The sequence below is a fragment of the Balaenoptera musculus genome, chromosome 17, assembly GCF_009873245.2.
Source record: "Balaenoptera musculus isolate JJ_BM4_2016_0621 chromosome 17, mBalMus1.pri.v3, whole genome shotgun sequence".
NCBI lineage: Eukaryota > Metazoa > Chordata > Mammalia > Artiodactyla > Balaenopteridae > Balaenoptera > Balaenoptera musculus.
Window position 1 is genome coordinate 15910001 of NC_045801.1, and position 21290 is coordinate 15931290.

The following is a 21290-nucleotide window of genomic DNA, read 5'->3' on the forward strand; positions in this document are numbered from 1 at the left end:
CAAGATTGCAAATAATTTTTAAAGCCTTACCAGAGTTTTGCTTTGTGGCTGAATCTATAGTTGCTTCCTCAATGACCATTTCAAATGACTCTGTACTCCCATTTACATCTGAGCCAGAAGCCAAATCAGGTTCTCCTTACAATTAAAGGGCATACACAATATTAGGATTCTAGTAGTTGGCACAGGTTGTCAATAAGTCAGTCCAAACATAAAAGAAGACTTCAGGCAACAGAAATGACAACGGAAAACAATGAACAGTCTTTAGCCTAAAGCAGTAGTTCTTAAAAGGGGGAAAATTTTGTCCCCCAAGAAACATTTGGCAACGTTTGAAGACATGGTTTGGTTGCCATGAACGGGGACAGGGATGCTGCTGATGTCTAGAGATCCTAAACATCCAACAGTGCACAGGACAGCCCCCCGCAACAAGGAATTGTCCAGCTCCAAACATAAACAGTACTGAGCTTGTAAAGCCCTGACCTAAAAAAACAAGGATTAAAAAGGCAGAACACAAGTTTAGACCTTTTAGAGAATTACTAAAGTCATTTCTATCCCCATGGAAACATGCAGTCTGATTACATCATTCCTTCTCAAAATATTTTTTTTGACTCCCTGTATCTTTCAGCATGAAAGATCCTCCAAGATCCTCTAGATCTCACCTATTACTTCTCTACTCTCATCTACTACTGCCCCACAAACTCTTCTTTCGGCCAAGATGAGCTACTCTATTGCCCGATTCCCTAAAGGCTGCTACCCTCCAAATAAACAACTATCTGTGTGTAGCGAACTCCTCGCTTTTCAAAATTTAGTTCAAACTTTACCTTCTCTAAGAGGCCTCTCTGATAGCTCAGTTGGGCTGGGATATGCCTTCTCTGTCCTACTTCAGCACTTCAAGAAGCAGACCCCTATATCTCAGTCTTTTAACACTACACAGTAGGCTGATTCACTTGCTTGTCTCTCCTTCCAGGGTTTTATTCCCTAGGACTTAGTAACAGAAATATCTCCAACACCTAAGGAGGTATTTTGTAAATGTTTACAGAATGAATGGAATAAAACATGACAGCTACAGTAGACATTCATTGAAATGACAGCCCTCTTCTCTAAAAATGCTCCTGTGATACCTGGCAGTCAACTGTTGAAAGTTACCCAACTCCTCTGGCCAAAGGTAAATGGACCAGGAGTGGAGACTAATTCAATCCACGGGATGGCTAGCAATCAATCATATTTTCTCAGGATTTCAAACTAAGAGGTTCAGCGAATATAGTCAATCAATGATAGAGACTTGAATTAAAAGGTTCCCTAGAGTCGTGGACCAGAGGTGACATCATGGCAACCAAAGCCACATACAAGCCAAAATTATGCCAGAACAGAAACAACTAGTAATTATGAGAAGGTGATTTGAAAATGAATTTTTAAATTAGAAAGAAAAAGGTATCTAAGGAAAATTAGCTGTTGTCAATATGCAGGACAGGCTGGAGACAGAAAGAAGAGAATGAGGCCAGGAAGGCTGAGCAGGAAATGGTCGCAATAAAACATGTATAAAGTATCAAAACTCAGACTAGAATGGCAGTTACAGAGAATTAGAGAGAGAGGGAAAGAAACGGATATAAGAGACATTTCTAAAGACTAACTCACAGATCTTGGAAACTAACTGGGTTGAGTGGGAAAGGAGAAGGATGAGATAAAGATATGATTTTTAAGATCTGCATAACAAGACAATGGTGCCTTGATAGAAAGAGGAAAGCTGAAAGGGAAAAACTACTCATTCTAGTTTGAAAACAATTTTACAAAGAGACTAAAGTTTTGAAACCATCACCCCATAAAGGAACTTAATTTAAAGCCTATAAACATAAATACGACAGTAAAGGGCTAAAACCCAATAACCATTCTGTATTCCAACCCCAGGTCATCACTTCTTTACTTATGCTCTTAGTATTTTCTCCATTTGAACAATTGATATTTGTCCCAATGATATCACAGAATATTTTCTCATCTTTCAGTGGAACAACATTAAGTATTAAATAAGTCAACATCCCCACAAAGGTACCCATGCTTTTTAAATATTAAGCTTGTGATAAACTCAGTACCAATTATCCTAATTCAAAGAACCCAGCTATTGGCTAACCTCTCTCATCAGAAGCATCACTGAGTTTTCTGTTTGCAAGTTGGCTAGAAGCATTCAACATGGTGACATATCCACAAAAATGCTGCAAGTCCACTTTGTTCCTCAACATCTGCAATGCTTTATGAACACCCATATTGACACGTGTAAACTCTAAGAACAAAGAGTTGACATCACATTATAAGTAAATAGTTTTACAACAAAACACCAAAAACTTAAATATACTTTCCTTTTATTAAACAATTCTTAGAACTACTTTTATATTTTATCAAGATTGATTCCAACGAAGAAATATCTGTGGATGAAAAAGGATGCTGTACACATACAACATATTTACAGACTTCAGAAGGCAACTGATGTAGCAAAACAACTGACCTGCTAAGTAATCAAATAGGGTCAGTCAGTGGCAAATTCTCTAGGCTTCTCTTTGTAGTTCTATTCTGCCTCAAATACTTACTTAGTGGGTTTCTACCAGGAAATGCATTAAATACACATCATATATTTTTTTTTAATTTAAGAAAAGTAAAAAGTATTCTTATTGAAACTAAAGCTAACAAAGTACTTGAAATTACATCCCTAATAAATTATTTAAATATCAGCTCATTCTCACAAATATGTGAACTTACAAAAGAGAAAGATGCTCTATAACCAAATATGAATATTCCTCTTTTTTAGAATATTCACAGTAATCTCCAAAGGCAAGAGATTTCTTAATCAGTTCTTGAGATTTTGTGATTTTTAAGATCCTGCTGTCACTATCCTGTATCTTCTGGTGAACAATAAATTTTTCCATAGAATTTATAAAGTATCAGAGAATTAACTAGCAAAGTTTAGTTGCAGAGAAATACTTATTTCTGAATAGGGGCTATTTTTTGGAAGAGAAAACTCTCTTCTCCAAATTTTGTACACATTTATTCACAACAGCCAAAAGAGAGCACAATTTCAAACGTAAGGCTTTTGCAGCCTAGACATGTGGAAAGGAAAAAATACTTATAAAAATCTTCCTTTTCCCTGCTTTGGGCAAGGAGGTGCAATGGTGACTAACATTTTAGAAGAAAAGTTCTTATATGAATTAAGTTAAATTACTTGAACGATTCACTGCTCTCTAAAATTCCAAGCAATATTCTAAGAACAAGAAAAATAGATTAGAGAATGAAAGTTCTGCATGGAGCAGGAAACACAAGTGCTATATAAATATACGTAAGTTTTAATCAGAGACTATTTTTCTTTTGAATATACATACTTTCTTAATATTCAACAGAGGAAAGGTATTTTTATATTAAACAAAAGGAAGAATGAATTTGCGTTTATAGAAATTCTCCAAGCATCTTTCATGAAATGTATTGTAGCTCACAATTCTAAAAAGAGATAACATTAAACAGGCTTTTCACCCTTGATTCAAACCCGCTAAATTTAGCTCAAACTTTGCTATTCACTCAAGTCCTCTCTAATAGGAAAAATAAAATGTAAAAAAATTTTTAATTAATTAATTAAAAAGCAAATGAGTGCTTTCTCATTTTCTCTACACAATGACTCTAGATTCGGGACTTCTAATACTATACCACAAACTTAAATCAAAACACATTGACCATTAATAAAAGTTTTTAAAAAAAATTTGCTTCTGTAAAAAGAAAAAATGCTGAAACAGGAAATACATGCAAGTTCTCTGTAAACTGTAAGTTAGGATACAAATGTTCATTAGTGTCCATAAAAGCCCCTGAAAAAAACCAGTATGTAACACTTGGGGGAAAAAACATCAACTTTCTAAGCATAAAATCTTCCCTATGACTTGTCTTCTCCCCCAACCTCCAAATAAATAAACAATAAAAGGAAACTAAAAGGCCAAACATACAGAAAACCTAGTCTTCCATCTACGTAGCTACCTACTTAGTCTCTTCATCTCCAAGACAGACTAGTATTCCTTCTAGGCCTGGGTTCTAAATGAGTCTTATTCTATTAGTTCTTTGTAGGAACAGGCACATGACAGAAAACTACCTTTTGCCAATACTCTTTAAAAGCAGAATAGTTTTAAGACCCTAGAACTTAAAAATTTTAAGAATTTACTTCCTGCTATGTTTCCACCAAATTGTGGACAAGATTAATCATAAAGAAGTCAAATGGATACAACTCAAAATTAAGGTACCTCCTCGTAGTTCTGTCTCATCAAATGGGAAAGGTATGTGGACAGTTTCTCCTATCCCATGCAAACCATGTCCCTAAACACGAAAAAACACAAGTTGAAAGGTATATGCGAAACCTGTATTTCCAATAGTAGATACTCAAACGATAAACAAGACTGTGCCTCGTGATGGTGTATTCCACATTAATACTCCATCAAAATGCTCTCAACAATTTTCTATTTTTCTCCAGCAAGTAAAGACAATCTTAAGTCTATATTAACCTATTAAGGCAATGTGTCTCAAATTGAGTGTATGGGCTAATGAAAAAACAGGTAAATCTGGTGTCAGCCAAGTGAAGCCTGAATGAGATCAAGTGCACTCACACAAGGGTTAGCTGTAGTGCTGAGAGAGAAAAGTGGTGGAGGATCCCCATGATCACCTGGCATGCCATGGACTAGGAATGTAATCTCAAAAACCTGCACTAAATGACACATATTGAAAATTACTTGCTGCAACATCGTAATTATATACGATTGGAAACAACCAAAATGCCTGTCAGTAGGGGACTGATTAAATAAATTAATGTATGTATTTTCAATGCAGCTGCAAAAAAGAGCAAGCTCTCTATAAAGTGAAATGGAAAGTTCCAACTGCTAAGTGGAAAAAGCATGGGGCATCTCAGTGTGTAACCGCTTGCATATGCATAAAGAAATTCTAGAAGGGTACAGCAAAAACTAATGTGGTTGTCTGATTTGGAGGAGAGTTAGGGAGTGGACACTGGGTAGAGTGTTAGAAGGGCAGTGATACTTTTCTCTGTGCATCTTTTAATAGTGTTTTATTTTTGAATCATGTGAATTTACTATCAAAAGTTAAATTGAAAAATATCTATGAGTCTAACCACGCCAGTCCCACATTACAAATAATAATTTACTTTCATCCATCACACTCAATTAATGTTGTTCATTTAAATTTTGTTAGTCTTTTGTATTTAATTCCTAAATTCATTTTGGTTTTACAGTTGTGTAAGAATGATAAGCATGAGGAATTTAATTTTATGTTTATATGTATTTCGAATCGTTATAATAGAAAATATAACACTGGGGATCTATACATTTTTTCCCTTTAAAAGAGACCCATACATTATTCAAATTCAAGATACCGTGACATAAACGAAAAAAAATAATTTCAGGGAAAAAAATCACATTCATTTATTTGGTTCATATAACAACTTGAGTGTATTTCTGACATCTTGCTTCTATTCCATTGATACATTTATGATTTCAACCCTAAACAAGAGGGCTATTATAAAAGCATGGTTTTAATCAAAATCTTAATTTTGTTGTGTTTTAAGTTCCAGCAAGGTGAATTTTTCCATAAAATGTAATAAAAGAGGCATTCTTGTAATAAAAGAGGCATTCTTTTTTAGCAAAGGCAGAACTCCTTAACAACACTTTAAAACTCATATCACTCTACTCCCACCACCACTGCCACCACAGCAAACATTTTTTGAGATCTTCCGACGCGCTAAACAAAGGTCTAAAGCATTTTTACGTAGATCATCCATTTCAGTCATTCTTTTCAACAACCGTATAAAGATAAGAACTTTTATTATCTCCAATTTGCAGGTGAAGTCACTGAAGTTCAAGGAGGTTATTTAACTTGCCCAACGTTGCCAATAAGTAGTGGAATCAAGATGTGAATTCACGCAGACTGACCCTTCAGTCCATGTCTAACCCATTCTACTGTGTATCTCCCCCCAACCCCTACACTTCATGTCTGCCCTGGCTGGCTAATGCATCGTCTCACGGTTTCTACTACCATCCACGTGCTGATGCTGACACTCAAGTCAATCTCTCCTGTTCAACCTCTCATTCAAATTTCAGAATATTTTCAGTGACCTCCTAAATATCTCCACCACCCAAACGTCCCACAGGCCCAAAGCACACCACCTCATCTGCCCCCATAAACCGGCTCTGTGTGATATCATCACTCTTCCACTTTCAAAAGCCAAGTACCTCAGGAATCATTCTTCCTCTTCCCACATCCATCTCAGACATCTGATCAATTCTATTTATTTTATATTTGTAATAATTCTTCCTTTTCATTCTTATTACCACTTTCGTGACCTACGCTGTCCTCATCTCTTATCTGGTCTCCAACACTGAATCCTAATCCTGTCTTCTCCCACCCAGCCATTCTCAACAGTCTTCAGGCTGATCTTCCAAATCAAAACTGACCATGTTAATCTCCTGCTCAGCACCCTTTACTGGCTGCCATCAATCTAAAGGGGAAAGTCTAAGCACTACAGTGGGACAGTTAAGGTCCACTGCCCTCTGGGCCTGCCTACTTCTCCAGACTCATCTCTGACCACCATCCCATCATACTTCAGCTCACCCCTCAAAATTACATAACAGCTTACAGGCCCTAGCACATGCTCCCACTTCGTATTCCTATTTATTCAACAAACACTCACTGAGCAACTTCTACGAGTCAGGCACTACTTTTGGGCACCAGGGAAATAGTTATGAAGAAAAAGAAAAAAAATCTCTACCCAGAGATTTATTCATGCTGACCACTCTGCCTGGCCTCGCTCTCCTCTAAATCAGCCTTTTCTATTTAGCCTGGGTCTCATTTTCTCTAAGGAGCTTTCCCTAAGCCTTTGTCCTTGCCCCAAGGCTAGAAGGATACTACTTCTCTTTAATGCTTGCACTGTATATGTATAACTCTCTTCAGCACTCAGCAAAAAAATGGAAGTGACTGCTTATGCAACTTTGCCCACCAGACTTTAAGTTTCTTGAAGACAGGGACCACATCTTATTTGTATATGCACATTAATTAGTACAGAATATGGCAAGTACAATTGTTAGTTCAATGAATTAATGAAATCTTTACAAAGAACCTATTACATACCAGAAAGTGTGCTACACACTTCATACACACCTTCTCATTTCATTCTCTCAACAATCCTAAGGCTAAAAATGCTTACCTTGGCATTAGCTGTCACTATTATTTTTTGTTGTTACACAGTAGATATTACCATCTCCATTTTGCAGATGGGAAACTAAGTATAAGAGGAGTATCTCTAAAATGTTACACACCACTTCACACCTGCTGGGGTGGCTATAATAAAAAAAATCAGATAATACCAAGTGCTGGAGGGACTGTAAAATGGTGCAGTTCCTTAGTTAAACAGAGTTACCACATGACTCAGCATTTCCACTCCTAGGGATATACTCAAAAGAAATGACAACATGTCCACACAAAAACCTGTACATAAATGTTTATAACAGTGATTATTATTATTCATAATAGCCAAAAGGTAGAAGCAATCCAAATGTCCATCAACTGATGAACGGATAAACAAAATGCGTTTCATCATACAAGGGGATATTATTTGGCCATAAAAACGAATGCAGTACTCATGCTACATGATGAACCTTGACAACAGGAAAGAAGCCAGTCACAAAAGACTACATATTATATGATTCCATGTATCTGAAATGCCCCAAATAGGCATTCTAGGGAGGCAGCAAGTACATTAGTGTTGTTAGAGATGGGGGGGGCGGGGGGGTGAAAGTGGAATAGGGGAGTGAGAACTAAAGGTCCAGGAAAATGTTGTAAAATTGAGTGTGGTGCTGAATGTAGACATCTGTGAATACACTAAAACCACTGAATCACAGAATTCAATTGGGGAATAAGGTATGTGAACTGCATCTCTATTTCAAGGCTACTATTAAAAAAAAAATAGGGCCACACAGGTAGCAAAAGATGAGGCTGAGACTCAAAGTTCGGTCTAACTTCAAAGCCTATGCTGTTTCCACCACTTCCAAGCTGCTAGACAAAGGCCAGGACTAAAACGCAGATCTCTGTTTCCTTACATTTCAGTTTTACAAATGTCAAATTACTGATGTCTGATTGCGACTCAGCAGAAAGCTAGACAAATTATGATCTTTAAAATAAAAATCCAAAACTGACTGTTTCAAATAAGGTAACTGTACCTGAATCAAAACCGCCGAATGTGTTAGGGCATCGTTCAACATCGTGAGCACATTTGATGTAGGAACAACCCCAGGATCATGACCCCAGGAAGTTATTAGTAATCGATCATAACCCTATGGGAAAGAAATGAATAAAACACAGCATGGCATTTAGAAACAAACAAACAAAAAATTTAAGAAAGTTATCTATAATACTGCTTACCAGTTTCTATCCTCCTTAAAAATGATTTTTAAAAAAACCTCAATTGGCCACGACAGTGAGAGGCCCGCGCACTGCGATGAAGAGTGGCCCCCGCTCTCCACAACGGGAGAAAGCCCTCGCACAGAAATGAAGACCCAACACAGCCATAAATTAATTAATTAATTAATTAATTTAAAAAAAAAAAAAAAAAAACCTCAATCAACATACCTGGAATATATCTGGCAGTTTTCGAAGTCTTGTACCTTTGGACAGCAAAAGAGATGGTGGTCCTTGCCTGGTGATATGGTAAATGTACAGTTTAAACCAGACAGAACTGACTTCTGGGATAGCTGGTCCAATATGCTAAAATCATAAAACAGGTAAGATAAAGTTGTAAATACTTATCTGAAGCCAAATTTCACAAATGACCAAGTATATTCTTAAAGCTAATGCCTCATGTAAGTGTTAACTGCTATTATCCTTATGAAGATAAATTTTAAAGGATCCATTCAAACAGTTTCAAACTTACACTGGAATTGAGAAAGCAGGTCTTATCACTGTAATTAAGAGAATGGACTCTGGAGTAGATGGCCTAATTCTGAATCTTGGCTTCACCCCCTCAGCCCTATCACCTAAGGTTACTGAAGCGCTCTTGTGCCTCATTTTGCTCATCTGTAACATGGCAACAAAATACTTATCTCTTAAGGACATTGTTAAAGGTTTAAAATAGTACCTGGCAGCACATAACAAGCTCTATATCAAAGTGTTAGTTATTACAATCATTAAAAATTTTTCTCAAAAGGGACTATCTATCCTTCCATCCATCTTACCATTCATCCATTCATTCAGTTCATGGATTCCTGCTATGACCAGAGGCTGTGTTAAAGAACAGAAGTGTGTGTGTGTGTGTGTGTGTGCACGTGCGTGTGTGAGTGTGTGAGCGCGTGTGTGTGTGTTGGGGGGGCTGCAAATCTACAATCATTCCTGCTGAACAGAGGACAAAACTGGGGTAAGGGGGGAGTGGGCGCACTGAGGCAGCTAGATCAGCACAGGCAACAAAATCATCCTGGTACAAGAATCCCTTCCTTTCTTCTACACCATTAAACCTAGCACATCTAGGGAACCAGGAAGGATGCAGCACTGAAGAATAGAGCACAAACCTCACTCTTTGAAAACAGTACATGTCACAATGGCCTTGCTAAGTATACAAACGCAACTGATCTATTTTTAAAAACTGAAAGACCAGAAGTCATTTTCACGATTTTAAAGAAAACTAGAGTTCTAGCTTTCAAGCATAATCTTTTCTTTTCACCTTATTTAGCATCACAGCCCCACTTCCAAAATATTTCACTTTTCCTAATTAAATTTATCTTATCCCTCAAGGTAATCCAGGTTTCCTTCTCAGACCAGCCAAAAACATTTTCTTTAAAATCCTGCATTCAGGAAGAAAATTTTAATTGAATGTGTCACTAGTCACTAGATAATACATATATAAAATGTACCAATTATACCTCACAAACTGAACATAACATACATATAAAATGTACCAATTATACCTCACAAACTGAACATAACCTCACAAACTGAACAAAACATTTTCTTTAAAATCCTGCATTCAGGAAGAAAATTTTAATTGAATGTGTCACTAGTCACTAGATAATACATATATAAAATGTACCAATTATACCTCACAAACTGAACATAACATATATAAAATATACCAATTATACCTCACAAACTGAACATAACATCTTACAACAGCAAAAAATACAAAACTGCTTTCTGAGTTGATGATTTTAATATCTGGTTATCTACAAATTGAGAATTAATACAGTAAGACTGATAAACCTCTCATTCAAGTCGCCATGAGGGAGGATGAAATGGCGGCAGAGCGAGCTTCCCAGTGAGTCTTTACCTGAGGGGTGCAGCTGCTGACAGGCCGGATTTCGTTGGTGAGAGGAGCCATGGAAACAAGCAGTGTGTAATTTTTGTTTAGAACTCTGCTGCAAGTTGCAGGGTCCAACCCAAGAAGGCTTTCACAGCGCAAGAGATCCAGAGGAAAACCTGAATTATGATCAACCACATACATAGAATGAAAGACTGACAATGTGAAAAAAAAGACTCTAAGATGAAACACTGATAACTGCCTTGAGATTTAAATTTTTTTAATAAGGTAGAATATCTCTATTAAAAAGAATTTTATTTCCTAGGAGACCAGTAAGACTCTCTAAGACTTAAAGCTATAAGTCTTTATTCTCTGGTCCAGAAAGATAACTGTCTACTGGTGTTTCTTCAGGTTAACCTTATACTTTAAAAATATGTTTGCTTTATCTTACTTCCTCTCCATCATGGCAGTGGCATCTTATGAAAGCCTAAGTGCCATGGGAAAGCTGTATCCTTCCCTCCCCCAATTTTCAATCTCCATAAAAACTTTGCAGCCAAGTTCTGAATTGACCAGAGGGGCAAGAATTCCTCATTTAGAAACATGCGCCTAAACTAGTCCATAAAGCATGAACTCACTTAGCATGCAACTGATTTTAAGTGTTCCCATTCTTAATCCTTCTGGAAAATACCAGTCCTACTGCTCTCTAAAAAGATAAAGGGAATTTAGAGGGTCTGTCTGTGTCTGGCCTCTCACAGATAAACAAGGGGAGTGCCTGTGATCTTAGCTAAGTTGTATGAGAAAGGGTGGGTCCTTGCAGTAAGCCCTTTTCTGAAACACAAAAAGGGTGAGAAGCTTCAGGTAAAATTCGACATTGTCAATGCCAAGTATAGAAAATATTTAATGAATACTAGGATATGGAAGGAAGTCTAAAGAGTTGATGGTAGTTAGAACAAAGTTTTTACAACTGTGATAGCTTTTCTACAAATGAGGTTTAATTTCTAAACATTTCATAGTACTAGACTGCCAAATTACAAACAGTGGCTTTAAGGTCTCACTTGTACTGATCCTAGGGAAAAGATATCTTTTTAAAGACAAAGATACCTGGAAAAAAAAAATTATGCTTATAAAATGAAAACAAGTTAGACCACACATTGTTTCTGTTTTTTAAGCAGTGCCTCATGCTGTCTAAAACCAAAAGATTACTACGAAACTAGTCTTTTTCACACATATCAGAGGTTTGCTTCTATGACAGTATCAGAAGGCTTTTTGCTTTACAGTGAGTACCAAGTACTACATGATACACTCAAACTACAAATTACTAGTGACATAAAAAAAAAAATTCTTGCTACTCAAAAAAAGATGCTTGAACACCAATACTATAGAATTTCTTGTTTAAAAAGGAGTAAGATTAAGTTATCACTCCTGGCACCTACAGAAAGTTACCTTTCTCAACATGGAGAGTATTAAGCCCTAATGCCCTAAAAAGTTATTCTTTATCTGGAATAATGACTTTCTTTTCTATGAATCTAGAATGGTACTAGTTATACACCATTGTAAGAAAAATTGAGAAATAGTCACTTAAATCATCTTCTGTGTTCTGTGGTTCTAATGAGGAGCCCCAGTTAAGAAAGTCTGGTTAAAAGAATGAAACTTCATCAACAATTGCCCATTTGGTCTCATGGGGAGGGAGGAGTTAATCACATTTTAACTTTGGAGCCACATCAATTATTCTAAGCTCCAGAAATAGTCAACTATTAAATATACCTTAAAGGTTAGAATTACACTTTACTTTCACACAGAATAGGTTTAGGTTTACCATTTAACTTAGTTGATGATACACAGACTATTCATGGTGAAAAACAAAGTTTAGCCCAACCTATTAAACAACGAATTGTTGATGAATAAATCAATAAAAACCTTAGTGTTCAAGAGAAGATGATGTAAGGAACAGAGCAAAGGAAAAAAATTCAAGAGACATGGATTCAAGCCCCAGCTTTTCCATTTACTAATTATATGGGCTTTAATGACTAAATGGGCAGGAGATTTAACCAAGATAAGCTTCAATTTCTTTACCTATAAATTGAGTTACCCCTGGCTGGTCACTAGCACTAACATTCTTGGATTCTATGATGGGCAGTAAAAGATGGCTATAACAGAATAGTTCAAATATTCTAACCCATTATCTCTATAAGTCACTAAAAAGTCCCAGAAATTCCAGGATTTGTACATCCAGAGACATATTTAAGACTGTGCCACTCACTGTTAGGTCACATGATCTAATATTTGGTAACCAAAAAATGGTTACTATCAACAAATGCTTATCAATAAGTGCTTTAGACTCTTGGTGTCTGGTGATCTGATATTCTCAGTTTCAAGTGTTTATGAACAACCTCAGAAAGAGCTCCAGCATGGAAGCATGTGTAATACTGCTAAAGCACAACTCTGAACCAGACACCCCAAGGCTGAAGAAGTGAGTCACTAGGTACTAAGTGTGTCTAGCCTCACTCAGCTAAACTACCCAGCATCTTTGTCCTCTCCTCTGCAACAACTCTTGTGAAGTGACAAGTGATTCTGCCCTAAATTTTTTTTAATTGAGCCGAAAAGAAAGCCAGATGCTGATGAAAGCAGTAGAACGAAAATGGATATGACTAAGAAAATGATGGTTCTTGGCCAGAAAATAGAACTTTTAGGTAAATGAAAGAATGAGTGAAATTAAATGTGATACTGGTGCTAAGAATTCACAGTGTCCCAAAATGCAACTCCTGTGAAATGTCCAAAGACTTCACAACGTAATTACATTCACAGTGTAATGCTCTTACACTGGTGCCCAAGCTGTTGCATCTTTTTAAAAACACACATTCCTGCGTGTCATTCCACAATTTAGAAGCTAATACCATCAGTTCAACTAAAGTTCAGGAACCCCTTTCTATCACGAAACTGACAGAGCACACTAGGGCAAGAGCCACATTAGAGTTCATCAATAGATTAAAACCGCTTCCATTTCTTTCCTTAACTCTTTGAAATGAGGTTATCTGTTCCCTTTTTTATTCTTTAAAGTAAAATACTTTAGTAAATATTATAGCAGCATTTGAATAGGAAGACCCTGTTTATTATCTTTATATAACGAATCTTTCATTCTTGGTATTTCATGCTTCCTAAATAAATTTTGGAATTTGTCCCTCTCTCAAAACAGATGCCTATTCTATATCCCATCCAGCTACTTAAACAAATTAACACTCCAACTCTTTTTGTAGGTAACTAAACAAATTTAGATACTACAAAAGTCAGTGGCACATAAAAGAGGAGGAACAGTAAAGTAAGATAAGGAACAGCTGACGAGTAAAGAAATTCACAGAACAAGCCAACAGTTATAAATTCAATGTGCTATCTACACAAAATGTTCTAAATAAGTGATGATTAAATAAGTGAGCATGACCTGTTTAATTTCTTAGAAAGAAGTTCCACAGGATCATGTCTTCAAAATCAAGTATTTTTATCATACCATAATTGGGTTGGTCTGGCTGTGCAGTTTGCGCAACTAGATCTTTATTATGACGCAGAAACAATATTGTGTTTCTCAGAGTGAGTGCATGATCAAAGTATCTCTGTGCTTCTCCTTCACCAGTGCTCTGAACCTAAACCAAGAGAAAACAAATTTTGCAACAAAAACCACTCTCATGCCATTCATTCTAGTATATAACCATACAGTAGAGATATCAAGATATTTAAAATCAGTAAATCAAAAATTTGCCCAGGCGATTTTGAAACAAATATTAACCCCAATCGTGGTTGGGCTTCCATGTGACTATACCTTTGAAGACGACAGAAATTACCCCAGCAAGTAAAACCAGCAACTTCAGCAACCAAATAATGCTAAATTGTACCATTATACGTTGTATGTTCCATATATGATTCAAATAAGGTGCTTTAAAAACTCTAAGATCTATATATTCTGTTTTATCCAGAAAAGTACTCCAATCCATGGTCACCAATTATGCCACTATCTTATCACCCTGTTCACAATTTTGCAACGAACAATGGAGTACGTGATTCAACATAGCTGTTCAACATTGCTGAACATACAGCTTAAAATCACTCAACAAGGATTCACTGAGTCCCTATTATGTGCTATGACCTCTCTAGGATGTAAGGAGAGAGTGGTGGACAAAACTCCTGCCTTCACTGGGTTTACATGTATGCTCTTCTGACACTGAGTCAGTCACCTGTTTAATATGTAAAAACATACACATTCCAGAAACAACACAGAAAACAGAAGGAAAGGTCTACAGGGGGAAATAACTAAATTAGATTTGCATGAAATTAATAAGATCAACTGATTAAGTTTAATCAAGATGAAGCTTAAAAAATAGCTAAGAAACTATTTTTAAAAACTAAACTTCAGACTAAAGGGCTTTCCCAAGAATGACTACGTGGTAAAAAAGAATACAGATATATAAAGTGTAAAAGGGATCTTCCAATTTGCTATACATGATAAAACACTAGTTGAGGTGAGAAAACTAAAAATCAGGAAAACATGTTAAAATGTGCTAAATATAAAAAATTTACTGGCAAAAGATGATACACAATAAGAAATAGGGTTAAACAAGATATTAAAAGTATTGAGGAAATAATAAAAATATAAAGATAAAAGTTAAAGAGGCAAATTAATAACAAGGATTATCTCAGGCACTAAAAAAGTAAAAATCCTGTGGAGAAGGAGGAGTGGAAAAAAATGTTATGGTAAGTCTTTTTTTTTTCTGAGATGTAAAGGAAGTACAAAATCATAAAAAATTCTCTAAACATACACGAGTTCGTCACTCAAGCACAAAAGTTACCAAAATTATTAGTCAAAGAATAGATTAGGCACACAAACTGTTTGCATAACGAAGTGCAGAGGACAGAATAAAATATCCAGGGAATGAAAAACACCAAAAGGGCAATCAAGATTTAGAGCTAAGGAAAACTAGGCTGTACTCATGAGGAAAAAGATGGTTAAGAACAAATATGGCTGAAGTCTTCAAGATGCAAAAAGGGGTAGTGAGAGTGGACATAAATATGATACCCAGGGACACTGTTCCAGATTTAAGATAAGTGGAACAAAAACTTCAAATAAAATTGCTTAAGAATAGATCTTAGAGTCATATTGAAAAAAAAAGTTAAAGGCTATTTTAGAAAAGTGCAATTTAAGAAATTACACATAGACTTAAGATTTCTGTACCCCATTTCTTCATTATATCAAATTATGCTAACAGCTTAGATGAGGTAGACAAATCACTGTTTTTAAATCACAAAATTCATTCATCCGCTCAATATGTTTAAGCCTAAATGACTGCCATGGTATTAAAGCACGAATGAGGTAGGAGTGAACAAGGATATACGAAAAATCTACATAATCAATAGCTGATGTTTTATCAAGCAAGAAAAGATTCCAAATGCCTTGACATCCCATAATAAGCTATCTAGATTTACCTTTTCTAGTTCTATAAGAAAGCTGTCCAGAGACTCATCTGAGAGTTTGCCAACTTCGAACATTGTGACTGCATGGCTTTTCAAGTTCTGCATTAAAGAAACAAAAACAAAACTAAATGTACCTTATTTGAGCCTATTATTAATAAGTTGTAGTTTTCCCTTTGAATGCTAAGCATCTTCGATTTATATTATGCTCTCCAATACATTTAAACTTAAGGGTGGGTGAGGAGCTGATTTTTCTAATTACAAAAGTAGCCCTCACTAAAAAGTTCCGACATTCCTCTAAGGAATATAAAACAAAGGCAGTTGCATTTTCCGGAAAAAATCTAGTACTTAAAAAAAGATATAAAAGCACTGAATTATTTTATATCTAGTCTTTATTTTAAACATTTTCATATTTAAACAAGAATCTGACTTACTGGTGAAAGGTTTCCCATCATTAAAAAGGCAGTAAGAGTTGAGTCAAACAGGAATGCAATACGCTTTGTATATCCTGTAGACAAACTCAAACTGCTTATACTGGCTGTGTCTGTTGGGGGAAAAAAAAATCATAGTTTAAAAATCAAGTAAATGAAAACTGTTCTTTGCTTATCATTTGGAATGAGAAAGTATTTCATTTCAGCTTTATTTAATAATCAGAAAGTACATAATATAGGCAACACTGTAGTCATAAGAGGTCCCAATCCTACCTATCTCCAACACAGAGATAAAAAAAGTTAAAGTCAAAAAAAAAAATTTTTTTTAAAGGCACTCACTTTTGTAGTAAATTTTTTGAAAACCAATAATAAACCAAGACTTGATCACTGTCAGATCAATAAGACTACCTAGCCTAATCTCTACAGACAAGTCACGTGGCTCAGGTAACAGAGCTACTTAGGGTAGGAGTAGAAGCCCATGTTGTGTGCCCCTCTCCCCTCCCAACAGAAAACCATGTGCAGCCCCCTCATCCACTATGCTTTGCCTCCCTCTGTGCTCAGCCCAAGCACTGGCCTTCCTGCACTCGCCAGCTGGCATGCTCTTATTCATTCTCAGCCCAAAAATCATCTTCTCCATGAAGGCTCCTAAACCTCTCTAGGCAGAAAGAGGGCTCTTTCTCTTTGCTCTCCACAAGCACCATAATGCTTCTCACACTGTGGTTTTTATGGTTATACTCTCCAGACTTAGTTTTTAGAAGGAAACTACCATATTCTTGTCAGTTTTACACCCCTAAGATCTACCACAAGGCCCAACATATGGGTAAGTACTCAAAGACTACTTTTGAATGACTGAAATCCAGAACAAACTACAAAGTAACTGTAAGCCCGGAGAGTTTGCTTTATGAGTGTATGTGCAGACACATGGCTTATCTACAGACAGACTCAAACTGAGTTACTGCTAACCTGGATCTTCTTGACTATTTGTATCAGTGTCAGTAGCCGATGAAGCTTCTTGTACAGGACTCCTACTTTCCCCGCCATCCCATGATAGGAGCATCTTTTGCGGATCTAAAGTACTCCTATTAATGAAGAATACATTCACTTTTTAAAAATCATATAAATGATCATATATAAAAACAGCTACTGAAGTCAGTACTTAAATTATGAACATCCACCTAAATCCACTCTTACATTCAAGCCCAAAATTGAGACACAGTCCCAAAATACTCTGCACACACAGAAAAGGTTCTTAACTAAACCCATGGATAGGCTTCAGGAAATTTGAGAACATTTAAAAATTATATGTAAAATATTGTATGAGCCTTTCTCTGGGGAAAGCATTTTAGTTTTCATCAGATTCTAAAAAAGATTACCACACACACAAGATTAACAACCACTAATATGGTTCACCTCAGTTGACAGGTTGAATAAGTAAAATTTTTGTATGTAAAACAATGTTTTTTTCAAAAAGAAACTCTCCTACTAAATAAATGAGTTACTTTAATTTGTTTACGGATGGAACATTCTTCCACGATGAATGAAGTTGATCCAAATTTATTACTTGTCCCTTCTTATGGGCAAACCCCAATCGGCAGTACATGGACACAGCATTCTGAAAGGAACATAAAGGAAATGAACATTTGAAATAAACTAGACTTCAGAATGTTTGTAGAGAAAAAATTGTTATGGACTATGCTTACAGTGAGCCTCAAACATTTTCATCCCATAACTAGAAGAAAAAATTTTCAGTAGGCCTGGTCTTCCCCTAAGGTCTTCACATATGTAGGAGAGGGAATGCTCCCACCTGTCTGGCCAGGGCCTCCCTAGATCCACCCCCAAAGAAGCGGAAGTTGTTGCTTTATCTGACTTCATTACAAGATACTGTGACTTCACTACAAGACACAGGTCAGGCTGCTTCCTGCTGGGCACAGATGTGTGAGTACAGCTTTCACTCCCTGGGATGGAATACTGGTTCAGGGTTCTTACTTTGCTCTTCTCTATCTCTGTAAGCACCCCGACTGTGCACACTTCCTCTGACAGCTAATAGGAATCTCACTGCTTCCGTTTCTCAGCATCAAGACAAAAATCTATAATCCATTCAGTATTCCTATCACAAGTGAAAAGAGTATAAAAATTACATACCTTAACCAGGGATAGGTCTATCTCAAGAACATTTGCAAGCTGGAAAATAAAATTTTAAAAATATTTTACATTCTAAGAATCATAAGCATATTACACACTTGTAATAGACAATTTAACCATAATCAGAAAAATTTAAATTATTAATAACTGAGTCTGAATAAATTTTGTAATCAGAATTTTTTTCTTTCCATACCTCTAAGACACTTAGAGGAGTACAAATCCAGGCAGTGACCACAACAACTGAATTACTTAGCCTTTAATTTCGTCTCATTCAAAATAAAAAAATTTCTAGATCAGTCAATTGTCTACAATGCTTTTATTATAAAGTCATATAAAGTTATTTAACCCATTCATAAGCTATTAAATAAAAAAATTTTAATATACATATGCAGGAAGTAACTTAAGAATAGTGAACTTAAGTATATTAATGGTCCAAGATCTAACCATGGGCAGATTTTGAAAATATTTTATCATTAAATAATTTTATCTACTGCACACAAACTTATTTTATAATCTTGAGGTTAAGTTCTTTCACAAGATGCTGTCATACTTACCTCTGCAACATTAGTGTGCTCATCTATTGAAACAAATATCTTATAGAGGAGAGTTTCAAAATAATCACCTTGCACTCGATTCATTACAAAACCTTCAAGAGGAGGAACTAAAATAAACAAAACAGACTTTTCTCAGTGACATAATTTTACAAAACAAGAAAGTTTAATGCAAATATCTAACTGAAAAGAGACCTCCAACTTAGGGACTGAATTCAGCTTTTGATTCATTTTACCAACTCCATAGCAAGTTTTCCTAAAACTCCCAAAGTAAGGTCATATGCAATGCTGTCTACAGAGTGGACTCTTATGGCAGATCATAAATCCTACAAAGAGTAATTTCATCCCCATGGACCTCTCAGCATTACTGAGGCAGAGAAGTGCTAGAGTCATGGACTTGGTAGAAAGGCAGGGGGGCCGGCGCTGCTTCAGAATGGGGAAGCCTGCCAAGGGTGTGTTTCTGATGCATCTTAGGCAGCAGGTGGCTGGTCTAAAGCAGAGAAGCAAGAACTGCAAGTTACCATGCTATCCAAAACCAGGTGGACAGAAGGTATTGACTCTCTGCCCTCTCCCATCATCCCTGCTCCATCCTGAGAAAAGGGGAAATTCATCTGCGTGACTGTCACGTTTATCACTGGTATAATTTGCTCTTTGGGGCTTTCTATTCTGTAACCTCCTCGATGGGAAGAGGGTCAAGACCTTCCGCACAAGAGGCTGCCCGATCGATGCTCCCCACTTGTTTATTCATACTCACTTCTCTCCATCCCTTTGGTCCAGATGCTCTAACCCACTTTACTAGAGTGCTCTGCCTGACCAACAATAAAGAGGCACTATGTTTTCCTCTGCCATTCTCCCCTGTGGGCACACTTCCCTTGAAAACATCGTGGGAAGAGGCGTGTGCCTAGGCCATAGCAGGATTTGGGTGTCCCTGTGTCCTCTAACCCTAACACCACCTAATTGCACCCAAAACCTAAATTATTCCCAACAGAGAGTTATAAGACAAAACTCAAGTGGTCAAAATGAAGGCACTATGAAGAACCACAATGTATACATCAGGATAGGCTATCTACTTTACAGCTCTGGCTCATGTCATTTTCTGATTTAGTGCTACCCATATTTCCAATCATCCAAGGACTGTTAAGGATCAAAGGCTTCTTTTTAGAAATACTTTAGTAATCCCATTTTTTTATATAATTCTTTTCCTACACTATCAGCTGTGTGAATAAGAAGTGTAAACGTTTACTGAACGCTTACTAAGTGCCAGACTATACTACTAGCTACTTTATATATACAATTTCACTTAATCCTCTTAATGTTAAGAGTTGTTCAAAACTATACCCTATCTTAGAGATGAAGAAACCAAGGCACTAAAAGGTTAGAAATACACAATTTACATCTAGGCAAAAAGAATGAGGCAACTCTACATAAAGAGATATGGAATAGTCTCAATGTATAATATATTAAGTTAAAAAACCAAAGTATGAGTTGGATACACCATCTGCGTAAGAATAAAACCACACAAAAAAGGATATATACATATAAGCCTATGTGCATAGTATGTTTTTGGAAGAATATACAGGAAACTTAGTGGCGGCTGAGAGAGGAACTGAGTGGTTAGGGGCAGGCATGGGAAGCAGACTTTTTATACTCTTCTGTAGATTTAATATTTTATAATCATAATTACAGCCTACTCAAAAAATACATTAACAAAAATAAAAATAAAGAAAAATACCTGGAAATAGCAAAGTTATAGAAAAAAAAAAAAGACAAGGAAGGCCTGGCCATAAACACATGGTAACACAAATAAAAAATAAAGGTCAGGACACACTAGACTATGATAACCTGATATGAGGGAGTATTTTTGTAAAAAGCCCTAACACTCATTTGTTAACAGTAAGGTCCCTGGAATTTTTTGACACTTCATATTTGATTACACAATATTTTAGAATGGTAAAAGATATCACAAACAAGAATAATACCTAAAAGATATGATGGAAAACACACTTATAATACATAACCTTAATATAACAAGTGTTTCTACAAATTGGTAAGAAATCTAATCTAGAGGGGAAAAAAAGCCAAGGATGTGTCCAAGAATGTTAGCCACATCACCACTGAGGCAAAAAAATAAATAAATAAAATAAAAAAGAATAAAATATTTAAAAAAGGAAATGATCTAAACAACCAGCAATAGGGGAATGGTTTACTAAATTGAAATATACAAGGGTCTTAATATTGATTTAACTTGGAGAGGTGGGTGAAGAGGAAGGGAGGAAGAGATAAAGATAAAAAAGATGGTAGTGACATGAAAATATAAGACACAGATATGTCAGGTAAAAATGAAGAACAAGGACTTCCCTGGTGGTTCAGTGGTTAAGAATCCACCTGCCAATGCAGGGGACACGGGTT

At 36.2% G+C, this 21290-nt stretch overlaps 1 protein-coding gene across 2 annotated transcripts in view; it reads right to left on the reverse strand.

The window, feature by feature from the left end:
• Positions 1 to 21290, reverse strand: part of FAM91A1 (family with sequence similarity 91 member A1) — a 41839-nt gene that overhangs the window by 6837 nt on the left and 13712 nt on the right. For both annotated transcript variants that reach the window (XM_036830173.1, XM_036830174.1), the window contains 13 exons: positions 18885 to 18991; positions 18331 to 18369; positions 17688 to 17800; positions 17152 to 17267; positions 16192 to 16301; positions 15773 to 15859; positions 13806 to 13938; positions 10334 to 10482; positions 8647 to 8781; positions 8238 to 8351; positions 4263 to 4335; positions 2123 to 2272; positions 31 to 135 (listed from right to left, as the gene is read on the reverse strand). In XM_036830173.1, coding sequence (XP_036686068.1) covers positions 31 to 135; positions 2123 to 2272; positions 4263 to 4335; positions 8238 to 8351; positions 8647 to 8781; positions 10334 to 10482; positions 13806 to 13938; positions 15773 to 15859; positions 16192 to 16301; positions 17152 to 17267; positions 17688 to 17800; positions 18331 to 18369; positions 18885 to 18991 — 1431 coding nt within the window. The remainder of the gene's footprint in view (positions 1 to 30; positions 136 to 2122; positions 2273 to 4262; positions 4336 to 8237; positions 8352 to 8646; positions 8782 to 10333; positions 10483 to 13805; positions 13939 to 15772; positions 15860 to 16191; positions 16302 to 17151; positions 17268 to 17687; positions 17801 to 18330; positions 18370 to 18884; positions 18992 to 21290) is intronic.